The sequence below is a fragment of the Muntiacus reevesi genome, chromosome 8 (genome assembly GCF_963930625.1).
Source record: "Muntiacus reevesi chromosome 8, mMunRee1.1, whole genome shotgun sequence".
Classification (NCBI taxonomy): Eukaryota; Metazoa; Chordata; class Mammalia; order Artiodactyla; family Cervidae; genus Muntiacus; species Muntiacus reevesi.
The window spans coordinates 61,253,673-61,269,744 of NC_089256.1; the positions used below are offsets into that span (position 1 = coordinate 61,253,673).

The 16,072-nt window shown below is 38.9% G+C and overlaps 1 protein-coding gene across 7 annotated transcripts in view; it reads right to left on the reverse strand.

The window, feature by feature from the left end:
* YEATS2 (YEATS domain containing 2) overlaps nt 1-16,072 on the reverse strand; it is a 97,137-nt gene that overhangs the window by 28,334 nt on the left and 52,731 nt on the right. For 5 of the 7 annotated variants that reach the window (XM_065942994.1, XM_065942992.1, XM_065942993.1 and 2 more), the window contains 7 exons: nt 14,939-15,097; nt 13,431-13,534; nt 11,971-12,078; nt 11,056-11,238; nt 5,653-5,911; nt 2,284-2,445; nt 115-287 (listed from right to left, as the gene is read on the reverse strand). In XM_065942994.1, the coding sequence (XP_065799066.1) occupies nt 115-287; nt 2,284-2,445; nt 5,653-5,911; nt 11,056-11,238; nt 11,971-12,078; nt 13,431-13,534; nt 14,939-15,097 (1,148 nt within the window). The remainder of the gene's footprint in view (nt 1-114; nt 288-2,283; nt 2,446-5,652; nt 5,912-11,055; nt 11,239-11,970; nt 12,079-13,430; nt 13,535-14,938; nt 15,098-16,072) is intronic. The other 2 variants (XM_065942995.1, XM_065942996.1) reach the window with 2 other exon arrangements.

Consider the following 16,072-nt stretch of genomic DNA (forward strand, 5'->3'; position numbering starts at 1 on the left):
ATTAATAGTACTGACCCCTGATTCCAGAGCTGTAAAGGTAAATCCACTACAATTAAAAGCAGTCGTTATAAATAACTAGGTGATTTAGCAGGTACCAGTGACAAATGACCATACCTGAGGGGTTTGCTTGAGGATGTAGGATGTGTATGTCAGATGCTGGGATATCCCTCCAGGGCCAGCAGGGTTCTGGGCTCCACTGGTTCCTCCTGCTCCTCCACTGCTGCCGCCGCCTCCCCCACCACTACTGCTGCAGCCACCGCTGCCGCCAGCTGAGCCAGACTGGAGGTCTGAAAATGCAATGAATTATAGCCTAGTCATAAAAATACTGACAGAAGGCTTAACAGAGAAAACAGATGAGCCAGAGCAATGTTGTCATGATGGCTGCATTCTTCCCCTCTCCTTCTTTCCTCCTTTTTTGGTGATACAGACTTCTGTGACAAGAGTGAGAATTTCCGGGTGCAAAGATGGAAACATGTTTACTTCTGACTGAATGGAAGTCGGACTAGTGCAGCTCTGAGTACCGAAATGAAGAACTTATCTTTGCAAGTGTTCTGGCTTAGCTGTGAGAGACTGAGTTGGATACATTTTCTAATCAGGTGTTTTTAATCAACACATAACAGAGTCACAAAGAGTCAGACATGACTGAAGCGACTTAGCAGCAGCAGCAACGTGCTCAGAAAAGAGCTCCTAAACTTTTTGGCATCTGATTCAATTTCAGCGAAACTGCTGGAATTTAGTGTAATTTTTACAATACTCTCTTATTTTCCATCTCACCCTGCTCTGGAAAAAACTAAGACTTTCCTCATATTTATAATGACTATTTTGCTTTTCAAATTCCACTTTAAAAGTCTTTGTACTCCTTTTTACTTTCTTTTTGGTGACATACAAAAACTAAACTCTAAGGGGCTCTCTGAATGTATTTCTGGAATACTTACATTGTCTTCTTACATAGCTAAAATTCTGATACATCACTGCTTAGGTATGAGGAAAAAACACCAGGGTGAGAAAGGGGAAACCACCCATTACAGTCAGTAAACAAAATCGTTGACTAGCTTCTGAAACTCAGTCCCCTGAAACCAAATTTCCCTGCCAAGTTTATGATGAATCTCTCCATACAAAACTTTATTCCCTTTGACCTCAGTCCTGTGCTAACTGAACATTAATCAACCAGAGTCAGAAGACTAAAACTGCCATTGTTAATAACATCATTCATGTACTAAAACTGCTGTTGCAAATAACATCGCTGAAGTAAAACCTCAGTTTCTCCAGGGCAAGATGAGCAAACAGACCCCTAAGCCTTGGATCACCTGGCCAGAGAAACATAAACCAGAGACATGCTGACTCCCAAAACTATGACTAAGAAATGTCATGAGATGATTAACCTGGCTTCTCTGTTCTTCCCCTTTAAAAACCCCAGACTCAAAGATCAAGCTGGAGTGGACCTCAGACTTATTTCCCACTTGCTTGGTTGGTGCCCTGCAATAAACCCTTACTCCGTTACAAACTCCTCCTGTCAGAAACTGCCTTTCTGTACCATGGGCACACAAGCCCTTGCCTGGTTATGATTACACACTGCATTTTGGCAAGTGGCTAATTTCTAACAAACCTAATTGCTGTACCAATTATACTTCTGACTCAGATAGAAGTAATTCCTCTTACCCTTTTAACACCACCCAAATTGTTTTTCACTGTATGTCAAAGCAAAAGTTTATATAAGTCTATAAGTATAAACCATTTATATAAGTATAAACCATCTAATTTCCTTGGGGCTTTACATCTTATACACTAAAGCTGAGCCTGTATTTCTCTCGCCATCTCCTAAACTAGCAAATTTAAGATGCACATCTGAATAATGGCAAGCAGAGACACTTGATTCCAATCCTATTCCCATCCCTTTCAACATAAAAACAGGCATTCAGCAATCTTCTCAGGTGTTACCAGTTTTTAGATACCACTGACAGAAAGAACTCTTCATTTCCAGCTCAGTCTAGTCCCCAAAACAGCCTCAACATCCTCACCTCTTCAGTTTACTTGTTCCTGATCCCAGACTCTTCAGTAGATAAATCCAAGAAAAGTGTCACCTCCCCCAAGACTATGATTATTTTAAAAATCCATTGCTAGTTAAAATATTTGTATGGTTTAAATCCATGTGGGCAAATGCCACCATGCTACCAAAACAAAGCTAAGAAAATGCTTCCTGAAGCAGGAAAGAACTGCCCCTCTGGTGGATGAGGTGAACATACTCAAAGACCCAAGAACCAAATGATTTAACGATGGACTCACTAGCATTGTTGGTAGCTCGCAGGATGGCTCCCTGGGGGATCAGCAACAGTTTTCCTTTGCCTGAAGGGTTCTTGCTGTTTGTTGTAAGGTAGAGTTTAGTGCCAGGAGGCAAGTTTGCCAAGTTGGCCAAATTAGTAGCTGGAAGCTGCAATGTTGCCATCACTAAAATGGTGAAGGGAATAAAGGGGAAAAAAAGAAAGGAAAAACAGTAAGTTAAGTTGGAACTGAAGGCAATGCTAGTTCTAAAATTAAAACACAGGCAGAGTAATAAAATACTTATTCAAAAACATTAATAAACATGGTGGGAACGTAAACTGATACAGCCACTATGGAAGACAGTTTGGCGATTCCTTAAAAAACTAGGAATAAATCTACCATATGACCCAGTAATACCACTTCTAGGCATGTATCCCAAGGAAATGAAAATTGAAAAAGGCACATGTACCCCAATGTTCACTGCAGCACTATTTACAAAGCTGGGTCATGGAAGCAACCTAGATGCCCATCAAAAGATGAATGGATGAAGCAGCTGTGGTACATTTATACAATGGAATACTACTCAGCCATAAAAAGGAATGCATTTGAGTCAGTTCCAATGAGGTGGCTGAACCTAGAGCATATGATACAGAGTGAAGTAAGTCAGAAAGAGAAAAAATATCATATACTAACACATATATGTGGAATCTAGAAGGATGGTATTGATGAACTTATCTGCAGGGCAGTAATGGAGATGCAGACATAGAGAACAGACTTGGGGACATGGATGAGGGGGGAGGAATGAGAGGGTGGCATGAATGGAGAGAGAGCATGGAAGCATATACACTACAATATGTAAAATAGATAGCCAGCGAAAATTTGCTGACTCAGATAACTCAAACCGGGGCTCTGTAAAAACCTAGAGGGGTGGGAAAGGGTGGGAGGTGAGAGGAAGGTTCAAGAGAGAGGGAACATATATACACTTAATGGTTAATTCATGTTGCTGTATGGCAAAAACCAAACCAATACTGGTAAAGCAATTATCCTTCAATTAAAAATAAATTAAAATAAATAAACTCTACAGTTTGCTTCCTAGAAGCACAATGCTTTAAAGGCTGATATTCTTAATTATCTTGCTAATTTAAAAACTTACATACTAGAAGAATCTGCTGTAAACTATAAAGAAGTTTATGTCTGTATATAAATAGGGTGACCATATATCCTGGTTTGCCCAAAGCAGCTACAATTTATACCCATATCCCAAATATGAGCTTCCAAGGTGGCGCTAGTCGTAAAGAACCCATCTGCCAATGCAGGAGATGTAAGAGATTTGGGTTCAATCCCTGGGTCAGAAGATCCCCTGGAGGAAGGCCTGGCAACCAACTCCAGTATTCTTACCTGGAGAATCCTATGGACAAAGGAGCCTGGCAGGTTATGGTTCATAGGGTTGCAAAGAGTTGGACACAACTCAAGGGACTTAGCACACAGCACCCACTATAAATATTAATAGTGACTCAACTCTCAAAAGCACTATGGTTTAGACAATTAATGAAGTAATCACATTTCAAATGTGAAATAACATTTGTTTAAAGCCCCTTTATGGTCAATTTCTAGTAACGATGAATTTACTGATTTGAAACAAGAATTCTAGTCTCCCTCACTTCCTAAGAACTAAAAAACACTACAGTCAACTACTGGCACATATACTAGGAAACTATAATTCATCTTTTAAAAGTTTCACCTATGTCAAACAGCTTTCACTTACCACTTAGAATTTCCTTCTCAGTGCACATGGCTGTAAAACCTCTAACATGAAAACTTTCTGCAGTTATTTTGCATTAGAATCTCCACCAAACACACCCTACAGAACCACCTGAGCAGCCTCAGGGCAAAGACTCTCACTGCCTCCTCCTGCCTGCGAGAGTATTCTTCTCATTACCACTTCCCTGGGCAAAGCTTTGGGAGGCAGGAACCCTGGAAGTTGCCCCAAATAACCAGGAACTGATACTGAACTGAGGGCCATCTCTCTCCGTTATGACCAGAACTAATCTCATTTTAAATCACTGTGCGTAGCAACCACGTCAGAACTGCAAACCTCTCTACCACGCACACCCAGAGTCCTGTCCCCATGGGGCTCAAAGTCTCTGATCTGAACCCATCCCCTCATCCTTTCTTCCTTCACTTCCTCACTACGCCCCAAACCCCAGGAATTCATGCTGTGAATATACCTTCTAGAACCTTAGCCTCCTTGAACATTATCTCTTTTTGTGGTAATTAAAACTGTCAGTCCTCTGAAGATAAGACATCCCCAGGAATCCCCTAGCTATTTTCTGTTTTACCTCAATATCCGAGGCCTAGAGCCAGGAGAGGAACATTTCTGCTCTATAGTTTGGCTTTTAAACCATTATCACCACTCACTCCAAGGGAGGAGAAAGAGCCCTGCCTCCTTTGAGATTCCTACTGAGCTATATCTCCCTCTCTTTTCTGCTCTCATTTCCTGAACTCTCAAGTCACTTCCCCTCATTTGCTGAAGGCAGACTCCTGATTCAAAAGTACTGTGCTCTATGCTAAAGATAATCATTCTCAGTGACAGCACTGTAGAAGACTTATTTAATTCTCTGCCTTCTTGGGTGCTATATCTTCCAAATTCCAAAGATCACTTCTTTTCCAGTCCATCTCGAACACTCATTTTTCTTTTTTAATTTATTTATTTTTAATTGAAGGATAATTGCTTCATAGTATTGTGCTGGTTTCTACCAAATATCAACATGAATCAGCCATAGGTCGAACACTCATTTTTAATGCCACAAGTGAACTCTGTCATCAGCAGCAATCCGTCACCTCTGACATCTTCATTTTGGACATTCACTACCCTTCTATCCTCCCAACTCACTGCAACCACTCTTAGGCTCATCAAAAATTAGTACATATCAAATGCCTTAAGTATATTTCTTCCTGCCCTCACAGAAACAACACATAAAGGACTAAAACATTCAAAGTGTTTAAACTTTTATTTAGTAGAGAATGTTTTAATCAAGTATCTCCAAATGCTGCTGGCAAATGAATATACCAAGACCTTAAATCTGAAATAGAACCCAAAGTGGAAATGAGGACAAACGAGAATTATTCTTCAAACTTGAAAGCAGTATCAAGAAATATACTCTATTTCAACTGTCTTTATCTCTCTCTTTCACACACACACCTTAAAGCAGAAGAATTATAGATCTCGATGTAAAACGTTACATGAAAAAGATAAACATGTCTTTATAAAACTCCTTACAACTTCAACCTAGTACGTTTTCCTAGAGAGAACCAAATAGCAAATAAAATCACTAGCACAGAGCATTTTTGAAAGGGGCTGGTGCCGAAAGGGCCCTCAATTAGTATCAGTACCTGAACCCTGGGATCCACTCTTCTGGGGGCCAGCAGCAGTGACCTGAGCCTTGGTTAAGGTCTGCACCGGCTGAGCGACAATGGTTCCTCCACCTCCACTCACAATTGCCTTGGCAACTCCTTGGGTCACAACTTGCTTTGGACCAACTGCTTTGGCGACAGACGAGCTGGCCTTGGCTACAAGGATCTGACCACCACTGATTGCCACAGCCTGCTTCACTGTTGAAGGCAGAGTAGACCCAACTGGGACCCCAACAACCTGTTCAAAACAGAGAAGAATCCAGCAGTGCTTCTTCTCATAGTCCTCCAAGGTCTTAGAACAGCACAGTCACTGTGTTCCAGCAAAGAACAAAGCAAACTCCTAGACACAACACATATTACTGTCTAATTCAGCTTCTAGGAATGCTATCTATGACGTGAAGAGCAGTATTTCTCACAATCTGGATGTTATTACAATAAAGTGTTACAGCTTTCGTCTTAGCCCCAGCTACTATCAATAACTTACTTTAATTACAAAAAGTAGTATATGTTAAAAAAAATATTTAGAACAAACAGAAATAAAAAGGAAAAAATAAAACTCTACTCACCTTGAAATAACCTCCTAATATTTTTACTGCAGTATTTATTTACTTAGGATTCTTTTTAATGTACATTTTGAAACAAAGATTAGGATATATATAGTTTTATAATTTTTAAATTTAACATCATGTTACAATGCTATTATTTTTCAAAAACACTTTTAGGAGACCAAAAAATAATGTATTAGGATAGATATACCATAATCGAAGTAAATATTTCACTGCTGTGTCATTATTTAGGCAACTTTAAACTTCACATTATGAAAACTGCAATAAACATTCTCATATATAAACTATAAACTCCACTATATACTTATCACCTCTTTATTAATTCCTTCTGTGCTTTCTCTGTCTGAAACAATTATTTCTTCATCATTAGAACATCTAGCAATTAATGTCATTCATTATATGGTATAACATGTGACACCTCTTCCAACTGATTTTTAAGAAAAGTTATCTTTTTCTATACTCTCTAATCTTTTCTTTCCTTAAAGGTAGACATTCAGTTAAAAAAGAAAAAGAGTAGGCTAGAAAAACATTTAATTCAATTTTTTTTAAAAAGGTTCCAGCACCCAACAATGAAAGTTAGAAATAGGTTGTCCTGAAAAACTATAAACTCTTTCAACTAAGAAAATACTTTGGAGCTCTTTTAAAATAAGGTCAATAGTAGGATTTTCAATTAGAAGAAACAACTTAATTAACGGAAAACTGGGGCAGGGTTTCCCACTCCCCAATTCTTTATTTTATAAAAAGAACTCACCAGAAACTAGATAAAAAGACTTCTATAAGGTTATAAGAACAGCAAAAGATCTGCCTTCTAAAAGCAAAAAAGGTAAGTACTTTTTGACCATCAGACTGGAGGGGAAAGTTTTAAAGCCTGATAATACCAAGAACTGGCTAGAGGATATGGGAAGACAGGAACTTTTGTTCACTGCTGGTAGAAAGATAAATTTGTCCAGCCACTCCAGAGGGTACTGGGATAGCTACTAAAACTGAAAATTCACCCTATTAAAGCAGTTCTTCTTTTAGGAATATATCCCAGCTGAACTCCAACATCTGTTCTCTGCTTCTCTCTCACAGTAGTAGAACCTCCAATTTCAGGTATGGTCATGGCCACACAGAATACTATTATTTCCCAGCTCCTTCACATCTCAGTTTGACATCTCCTTTCTGGCTAAAAGGACAGGAACAGAAGTGATGTGTGCAACTCTTCAGTTCTGCTCTCCCTAAAACCCCTTCCCCTTCCCTCTTCCTGCTGACCAAAAATGTGAACATGGTGGCATGAGATGAAGTGGCCCACAGGATGAAAACCAAATTTTGAAAATGACAGAGAAACACGATGGAGTCTATATTCTTGAGGACTGTGGAACCAACACACCAGAACTGCCTACTGGTCTTTTACGTGTGAGAGAAACAAGCTTATTTAAAAGCTTCTGGTTTGGGAATTTCTGTTCTAGTAGTTGAACTTTTTTTCTAGGATGTCTGTCTTTACATTTCCAAAATATATCACACTTAGTAATCCATTGACTAAGCTAAATTACATATAATCTATTTTCATGTTCCTAAATTAACAAAGAAAACAAAGATCTAAAAGGAAAATAATATATGCATATGATATCACTTACATGTGGAATATAAAAAAAAAATACAACTAGTGAATATAACAAAAAAGAACAAACTAGTAGTTATCAGTGGGGAAATGGAAGGGAGGAGGGGTAGTACAGGGATAGAGGATTAAGACATGCAAACCATTAGGTACAAAATAAGCTACAAGGGTATACTGTACAACGCAGGGAATACAGTCAATATTTTGTAAGTATAAGTAGAGTATAACATTTAAAAGTTGTGAATCACTACGCTGTACACCAGTAACATATAGTACTGTACACAAACTACACCTCAATGTAAAAAAAAGGAAAATAATATATACATGCATTTTAATTTTTCTCCCCTATCCCATGCATCTGGCTTGCTTTTCCCTCCTTGTGCCAGCCTCTATCCTCACACTCAACTGCTTCGAAATGTCCAGAATATGATGTACCTAATCTCTCCAAGAGCCAAATAAAACATTACCATGTTGGCCACAGGAGGGCAGTTTTTATTAGCAGAGCCTGTCCATTAAGAACAGACCACTTACAAGATGAACTACCCTTCCTTTTTTCTAAAACACTGAGGAGAATAAGGAAGCCTGGCATTCTACTGGGGAAAACCCTATGCAGGGTTTATGTCTATGACACCACAGCTAAGTCTCTTACGTAGGACACTGTAACCCCAAACTAGCTTAAAAAAAGAAAAAACAAAACAAACAAAACCACAATGTTTTGGCCTAGAGCCTGAAATCACCTACCAACTGTTCTCTTCTTCCCCTCCCATAACACTTGTCTTTGCTTTCCAAGTTTCCTTCTATCAACAGTTTCACAAAGCAGTTTCACCTTTGTTCTGTACTGTTATAAACACTTAACTCTGATTCATGCTTTGATTCGGTGTTTTTATTCCTGCCCTCCCTGTGCACTATAGAGACTTCTGCAAGTCAGAAACTAGCAACCTGAAGCTGAGGATACAAATCCTCACTCCAGATGTGATTTTCACTCCAGACACTAAAAAATACAGCCACTTACGATTTAGTTCTCAATGACAGCAACTATTCCATGGTACTCACACATTGGATATCTCATATAACATTATATGCCATCACTGATTTAGCACCTGCTCTGTGTGAGGTCCTCTATATACAATGATCTCTAATTCTCCTACAGCACTGAAAGGCAAAGAAAGGGTAATGTTCCCTTTTATTAGATGAAAAAATAAGGCTCAGAGAGATGAATCCGCCCAGTTCACACAAGTAATAAGTGGCTGAGATCTAAGTGCATAACAATCTCTAATTACAAAGCCTATGCTCTTTTAACTAAACCACACTGCTTCCTTCTCATGTGAACCACCTGTGACAACTCCTTAGTTGTCTCTTTCTTGTCAAAAGCAGCACCTCTATCCCTATGAAAAAACTAAGCTGTTATTTCTTTTGTGCCAAAGTTGTGTGGAAGGTAAGGGTACCATTCTGTTCATCCTTCTGTTTCCTGGCTTGCTTTCTCTCACTGCACCTCAGCAATAAGAGGGACAGCCTGTACGTGCACACAGCTTCTTATCTTGAGTCTAAAGCAGGTACTAAATTTCTGGAATAGATGTCTTTTCTCATGTTCTGCTGCTTCTCTGCAATTTTTTCACACTTCTGTGGCTTTTCTTATCAGGTGCTTTTACATTTTATTCAAGGCACGGTTTTATTCTAGCACAAACCCATCATCCACTTTCCCTTGTTCCTACCTTGCCATTAGGCAGGTGGCAATGTGACAAAAATGCCAATATTACTGGGTGAACAGATTTGCAAAATGCAAAAGTAGCAAAAAGTGGAAACATCTCAGAGTTTCTGAGGACAAAGAGCAAAGCTATAATGATTCAAAACCCAAATCAGAAATACCATGTATTTCTAGGTGAACTAAAATAGATTTTAAACAACATATAGGACATGTCTACATGTCTGAGTATGAAGTTCAGATGACAATAACTGATTCACAAAAGGAATCTGGACAAAATGCTTATCCCTGAGGCCAAAACAACGGAAGAAGCATCAGGAAGTAGCTGGGGGTTGCCTGTTTTAGTGATTCTGCCTGTGGAAACCGCCAAGTCAGATGTGATGCTGTAGCTCTATGGTTCTTAAATTTGCCTGATTATGAGTCAACAGGAAAGCTTCCAAACTCCCAGGGTCCCCAAGAAGTTCTGATCAGTAAGTCTGAGATGGGGGCCTCAATATCTATACATTCTTAATCATCAGTCTTATAAGCAGGTAAGTCTGGGAAAGTAGTTAATGAACTCTTACAGATTTTAGAACTGCCTATAATGCTATGAATTTTTAACTCAATCTACATGCAGCTATCTAGACTAACCAAAATATCTAAAACTTTTTCCTATTTTAAAGTTGAAAAGCAAGCACTTTACATAATACTTGTAATAGCTTTAGGATATATCTGCCCTAAATTAAGTGAAATAATTTTAACTCTGGATGTTTTAAAAGCATGCTGAGGTTACAGACAATGGCTCACAAATTTTAACAGGTCCAGAATGGGGAGTTTTGGAGTTACTGGACCTGGGTTCAAATTCTCTGTCACTTATTATAATAGCTGTATGCGCTCAAGGAAGTTGCTTAACCTCTCAGAGTCACAACTTCCTCATTTGTAGAACGGAGGTGAAAATAGCCACCTTGCAAGGTTGTCTGAGGATTAAGACAATACATAAATAAAAGCAGGATAAACTCTGGCACTCCTAAGCACCACGGATACAGGGAAACATGCATCTCTGCTTTACAATTCTCCCAATATGTAAATTCCCCAAACCTCCAGATAATAAAGAAAATAAACTCTCTAAGGAGCCAGGAATCACTCAACAGATCACACAGCCAGGACATTAAGAGGTAGAAACTATAGCACTCTCCTATCAGAAATATACAACAGTAGACGTCGATCCTTTCCGTTACCCACTTTAGACATGAATTAAGTATACAGTTGTGTCCAGGACATCAATTGCCTTTACTGCCAGAGAGATAACACAGTGTCCCTTCGCCTCTTGGACTGTCCCCGGCCCCTCTACAAAACATGTTCCTGCTCTTGTCAATGACTATGGCAAGAACAGGTAGATTTAACATTGACTTTCATCCACAAGCTTTCCCAGGATCATCAACGGTGCTCTCACCCTGAATCTTTGCAGCACTTGGCCATGACTCAGGCAAGCAACTTTCACTGACAGGTTGACTTCCCCACCCTTACCCAACACGAACCTTGGAGGGCTGAATCTTTGGTGACTGGGCCGTCCCTTCTCCAGCAGCTAGAACCTGTTTTTGAGGGGACACAGCTATCATGTGACCCCCTTTCACAGTCACATACTGAGGGAGTGGTGACTGGCTGGCAGCTCCTGTTGTGGGTACATGAGAGGCTTCACCAGGTTCTTGTTTGATGATTACCTTGCAACAAACATGATAATGACACTGAATAAACAGTCCATGAACAATGCTACTAATATTTGAATTTACTCCGACTGTAGGAATTAACGAAGCCTGGTCCATAAAAAATGACTCCACTAGGTGGGTAAAAATACTGCTTAAATATAGCCTTAAATCAGCATGCATGCATGCTCAGTAGTACTCAACTCTTTGCAACCCCAAGGATGGTAGCCCACCAGGCTTCTCTGTCCATGGGATTTCTCAGGCAAGAATACTGGAGTGGGTTGTCATTTCCTTCTCCAGAGGATCTTCCTGACCCAGAGACTGAACCCACGTCTCCTGTGGCTCCTGCATTGGCAGGTATTCTTTTACCACTGAGCCACCTGCGAAGCCTAATACAGCCCGTAATAGCTATTAGAGGGACCAAAAATAGGGTGTGGACTTGATCCAGTGTATCTGCAAACCAATCTGGTCATTTGTTTTAGGCACTGGTGGCAAAATGGCACTAGAGAGAAATGCACTGTTGATGCTCGCTGAAGTTCCCATCTTTCTGAACTCCAGGGGACGCCCTGTCAATACCACTAAACAAATGGAAGCACGTCCTGGAAGTGGGATCCAGTCTTACAGATGAAACACACTAAAAAAAGTTTCATGTTGTGGGATGGTAGCATCAATCAACTCCAACGTGACACAAAAAAGATTCTGTAACAAGAACTTATCAACTTGTGGGATAATCCGCTCATGAATACTTACTTTTGTGAAAGCTCCAAGTCCTCCAGTTATAGGTTTGGGGCTTTGAACTTTAGGGTGACTCCCAATTGGGCAAAGAGGTGGCATAGATGCAAACAAAGAATCCTCCTGCTGTGTTTGTAAAAATACATATTGTACAATTAGGAGAAAGTCAGTGATTTCAGACACTCTAGTCACTTATATTTAATACAAGCCTGTGACATTCTCCAGCAAAATACACCAAAAAGCAAAACAAAACCCCAAAACTCTTTGGGGTCTTCCAAGTCCACCTGCATTTTAATTATTGCTTTTGAGGCTAATTCAAAGTAAGGCTATAACTTCGCAAGAACCCACTCATCTGTGCCCACTATAAGCTGCAAAGACACCTATCATACAATCTTTAATGTCTCGTTGACTCACTGGTTTCATGTCCAGTCCCCTGCCAGATGCTACTGAAGGACAGATACTATATTCTATTTCCTTTTCTATCCCTAGAGTCTAGGCACTGAATAACAAATGAATGTAACAGGTAGTTACGCTGTTTCAGTACGCACACCCTTTTAACACTACTTGTAACTTGATGTGTTACCCTTACTCATTTGGAATAAATACTCAGGATGGAGAGGGCTATTTTTCACTAAGAATTTTAAAAACAATACAGCAAAAAGAACAATTAGCAAGGCAACAAGGGTCAAAATTCAAAATTATTGTCATTTGTCTCTAGTTCTCAAATACAAAGCCAACTCTGAGAGGCAATTTTCCAAAATGTTGGGGACAAGCAACAAAGTTAAGAGCACTGCTTAACTGTAATGAAATACCATCAACAAACATGAAAAAATACACTGGTAGAGAATTAAGGCCATTAAGGGAGATTTTACAATTCAGGTATTCTTATAATACAGTGTTCACAGACTACACTGAATTTAGAGAAAAACCTCGCCTTGGATCAGAAAATTATTCAGTATCATCACCATTAAGTGCCTTAATAAAGAAATGCTGTGTTAGCACTAGTCATATAAGAGATGATCTCTGAATTTTCAGGAATTCTCAAACAGGAGTTTTTACCTCAGAGGCTCTAGCCATAAGGTAGCCAAGGCAATGACAGGCTGAATAACCAATCCAATAGTGCTGACTGTCTCTGCCAAACAGTGAGCAGATAACTAGCGCTATGATCTGAACAAATCAGATCTTATTTGGGGCTCTAAATTTCAAAGGACTTCTTATACTAAAGAAGGTGGGGGAGGGGGGAAATAGACTGTAGAAAGAGAAGAATTATTACTCTATTAAAAAAAAATGTATAACAAAGCTGTCCAAACAACAACAAAAAAATCATAGGTAAGGGAAGAAGTTTGGAGTACTTGATTTTTATGATACTTTTTAGCTTGAAGATTCTACTTTATGAGATCTGTAGTATCACCTGACAAATTCTGGCTCAACCCGAATGTACCATTTTAGAAACTAGCAAAGTGCAATAAGAATGTTACCTTGACAGCAGATGTTACAAAACTACTTCCATGAATTTTAGGAATTGGGGAACCTGTTCCTTGGGAGGCCTGAGAGGCAGTAGAGAGCTTGCTGGTAGGACTTCCTGACAAGAAAAGTCGATTTAAAAACAAAATATCAACAAAGTAAAATTTACAAAATGGAATTTTGAAGCCATTTTCCACCACCCTGCCCTTCTCCCCACTATTTACTGTTCATTTTGAAGGGTTGAAAATTTACAACCAGGAGATTATTATAGAAAAAACACTTAAGGAATCATCCCATTAAGTTGACCACTTCATCCTTAAAAGGGACAAGAGGCTAATAAGGAAGCATAGTAGAATAAGTAAACTAAGTAGACATTATGTATCTGTACTTTTACAGAAAGAGATACTGTAACATAATGGTGCTGGTTATTTCACAATGTGCCAAAATGTATGCAATCAACTGAATCAAGTTCCTTCAAAGTAGTTTCACTAGCAGGTTACACCTATTGAAAAATACTGACAGCATTAAACAGTTTGTACTCTATAAGTACAACTGTCTTTAGGATCTGATAAAAATAAGTCACATTATCAACAGTCAACAGTAGTCAAGACTAAAAACGGACTAATTTGGTCAACTCTTCCATTTACTAAACTTGCCTGCAGAGACTGGCTTATTCCCAAAACTAAACATCCTCAAAGGACATCTTCTCAGCATCCGTAAGTGTATTCAAAAGGGAATCTCTGAAAGTAGCATTTTCTTAAAGGAGTTCTATAATTATAATCACTGTTAAAGAACATAACTTTTCCAAATACTTGCAAAGGCCCAAATACATTAATCTGTGTTAAAAATCAAGTAAGTTTAAAAAAAATGTCTCATTATAGTCATTCCTCTTATTTCATTTCTCTTAATTAGACATGAAGGCTACAGGAAAGTTTACACAGAGGAGCATGTGTTTAAACAGTTGATTGAAAAGAATAAGTAAAATGTTTTAAGTACCTCAAAGAAATCTGAAAAGCACTCTATTTACTTGAGGTTACAATAAGCACAGAGAATCCAAAGACTTCTTATTCTTCCCATTACAGTTTTTTAAAAAAAAAAAAACTATAGAGTTCAGTTTCCTTCCCACCTGCAAGTTTTATCTAATTCGTGGAAAAGTAAAGATTACCTTCATCACTGAGGAAAAACACATATGGCTTGGAAAGCTATTCCTGTTCTAAGGCTTATTTTGGAAAATTTAATAACCACATTGTCCAAAAAAAAATACCTTCTAAATGAGAATAAAATCTACATTTTTCTCTTTTTAGAAAATTAATTATGACTCAGTTTGAATCTTTAGAAAAAAAAACTTAATTTCTAGAAACACAACTTTAACAAAAAGTTAATCTTCTCTCGGAGAAAGAGCACTGGAGTCACTCTTATATATTCCCTCCTCCTATTCATGGTTGAAGATTTCATTCTCCCATTATCTGGCTACTAAGTCACCTTGGGGATTGCATGATTATTGTTCAGTTCAAACACACACCTGCAGTAGGAGTGGAGGCTCCAATAACCTGCCCTGGCTTGTCCACGATAACATAAGGATTATTAATAACAGAACTGGTAGTGCCTTGCTTCACATGGACTGGAGTGGAAGTTGGGGTTCGAGGCAATGGCGAAGGACTTGGGGTTGATATGGGGGAACCTTTATTAATGAAAAAGAAAAACAAAATAAACTAAACAAAATAGATATATTCAGTTTATCTAAGAGGATGCTAAAGAAAATGGAAGAGGGGCAGAGCCACCAGGATCAAGGTGACAAACTGGGAGAGAGAATGAAATTTTAAGTTTCAGATACTGGGAGCAGCAGCAGCGGCTGAGGCCAGGGACTAGAGTATTTCACTCTCTACATCCTTATCCATGGACCAGCAGAAGCAGCAGTAACAGCAGTAAAGAGCCTGTTAGGAATAGATTCTGAGGTCCTACCCTAGATCTACTGGATATAAATCAGTATTTTAACAAGAGCCCCCAGCAGCACATTGAAGTTCAAAACCAAGTGCTTAGATAAGTGTGGAACTGCTGAATCCCTAGGTAACAACAACTTGTTATAATACTGGTTACACTTGAAGACACTACAGTGAGGAAGGAAATCACTAAGTGAACATCTCAACTTAGGAACCAAGTCTTGATTGGCAATGAATTTCTGATAGGAAAATATGAAACTCACCCACCCAAAAGTATCTCTCAATACCATGTCACAGACACAATCCAGAGATCCATGTTTCCACAGAACACTCTCAAAGGTTACCAACCAACACACCATTAAACACCCTCAACTGGCAGTGATCAAATCGGTCATTCATGAGTTTCCCTAAACTTCAAAACAATTTACATATTCAGGCAACTCCATCTCTGAAGCAGCAAATTCCAAAATGCTTCTAATTGGGGGTGGGGTGGGGTGTAAAATTATACATTCTTTACCTATCATCAGTTTCAAGGACTTGGATCATATTTCTGCTTAGCTATTTTTAGCACTGAAGAATACCCCCCGCCCTTCATTTAAGTATTATATAGAGTCCTCCGTCTGCCTAGGTATTTCTATTGACTTTCTTTCATGTCTTCTCTGAGGCAGCACAGCCAAAACTATAAAGCATATTTGTACTAGAAGTTTACCTAACAT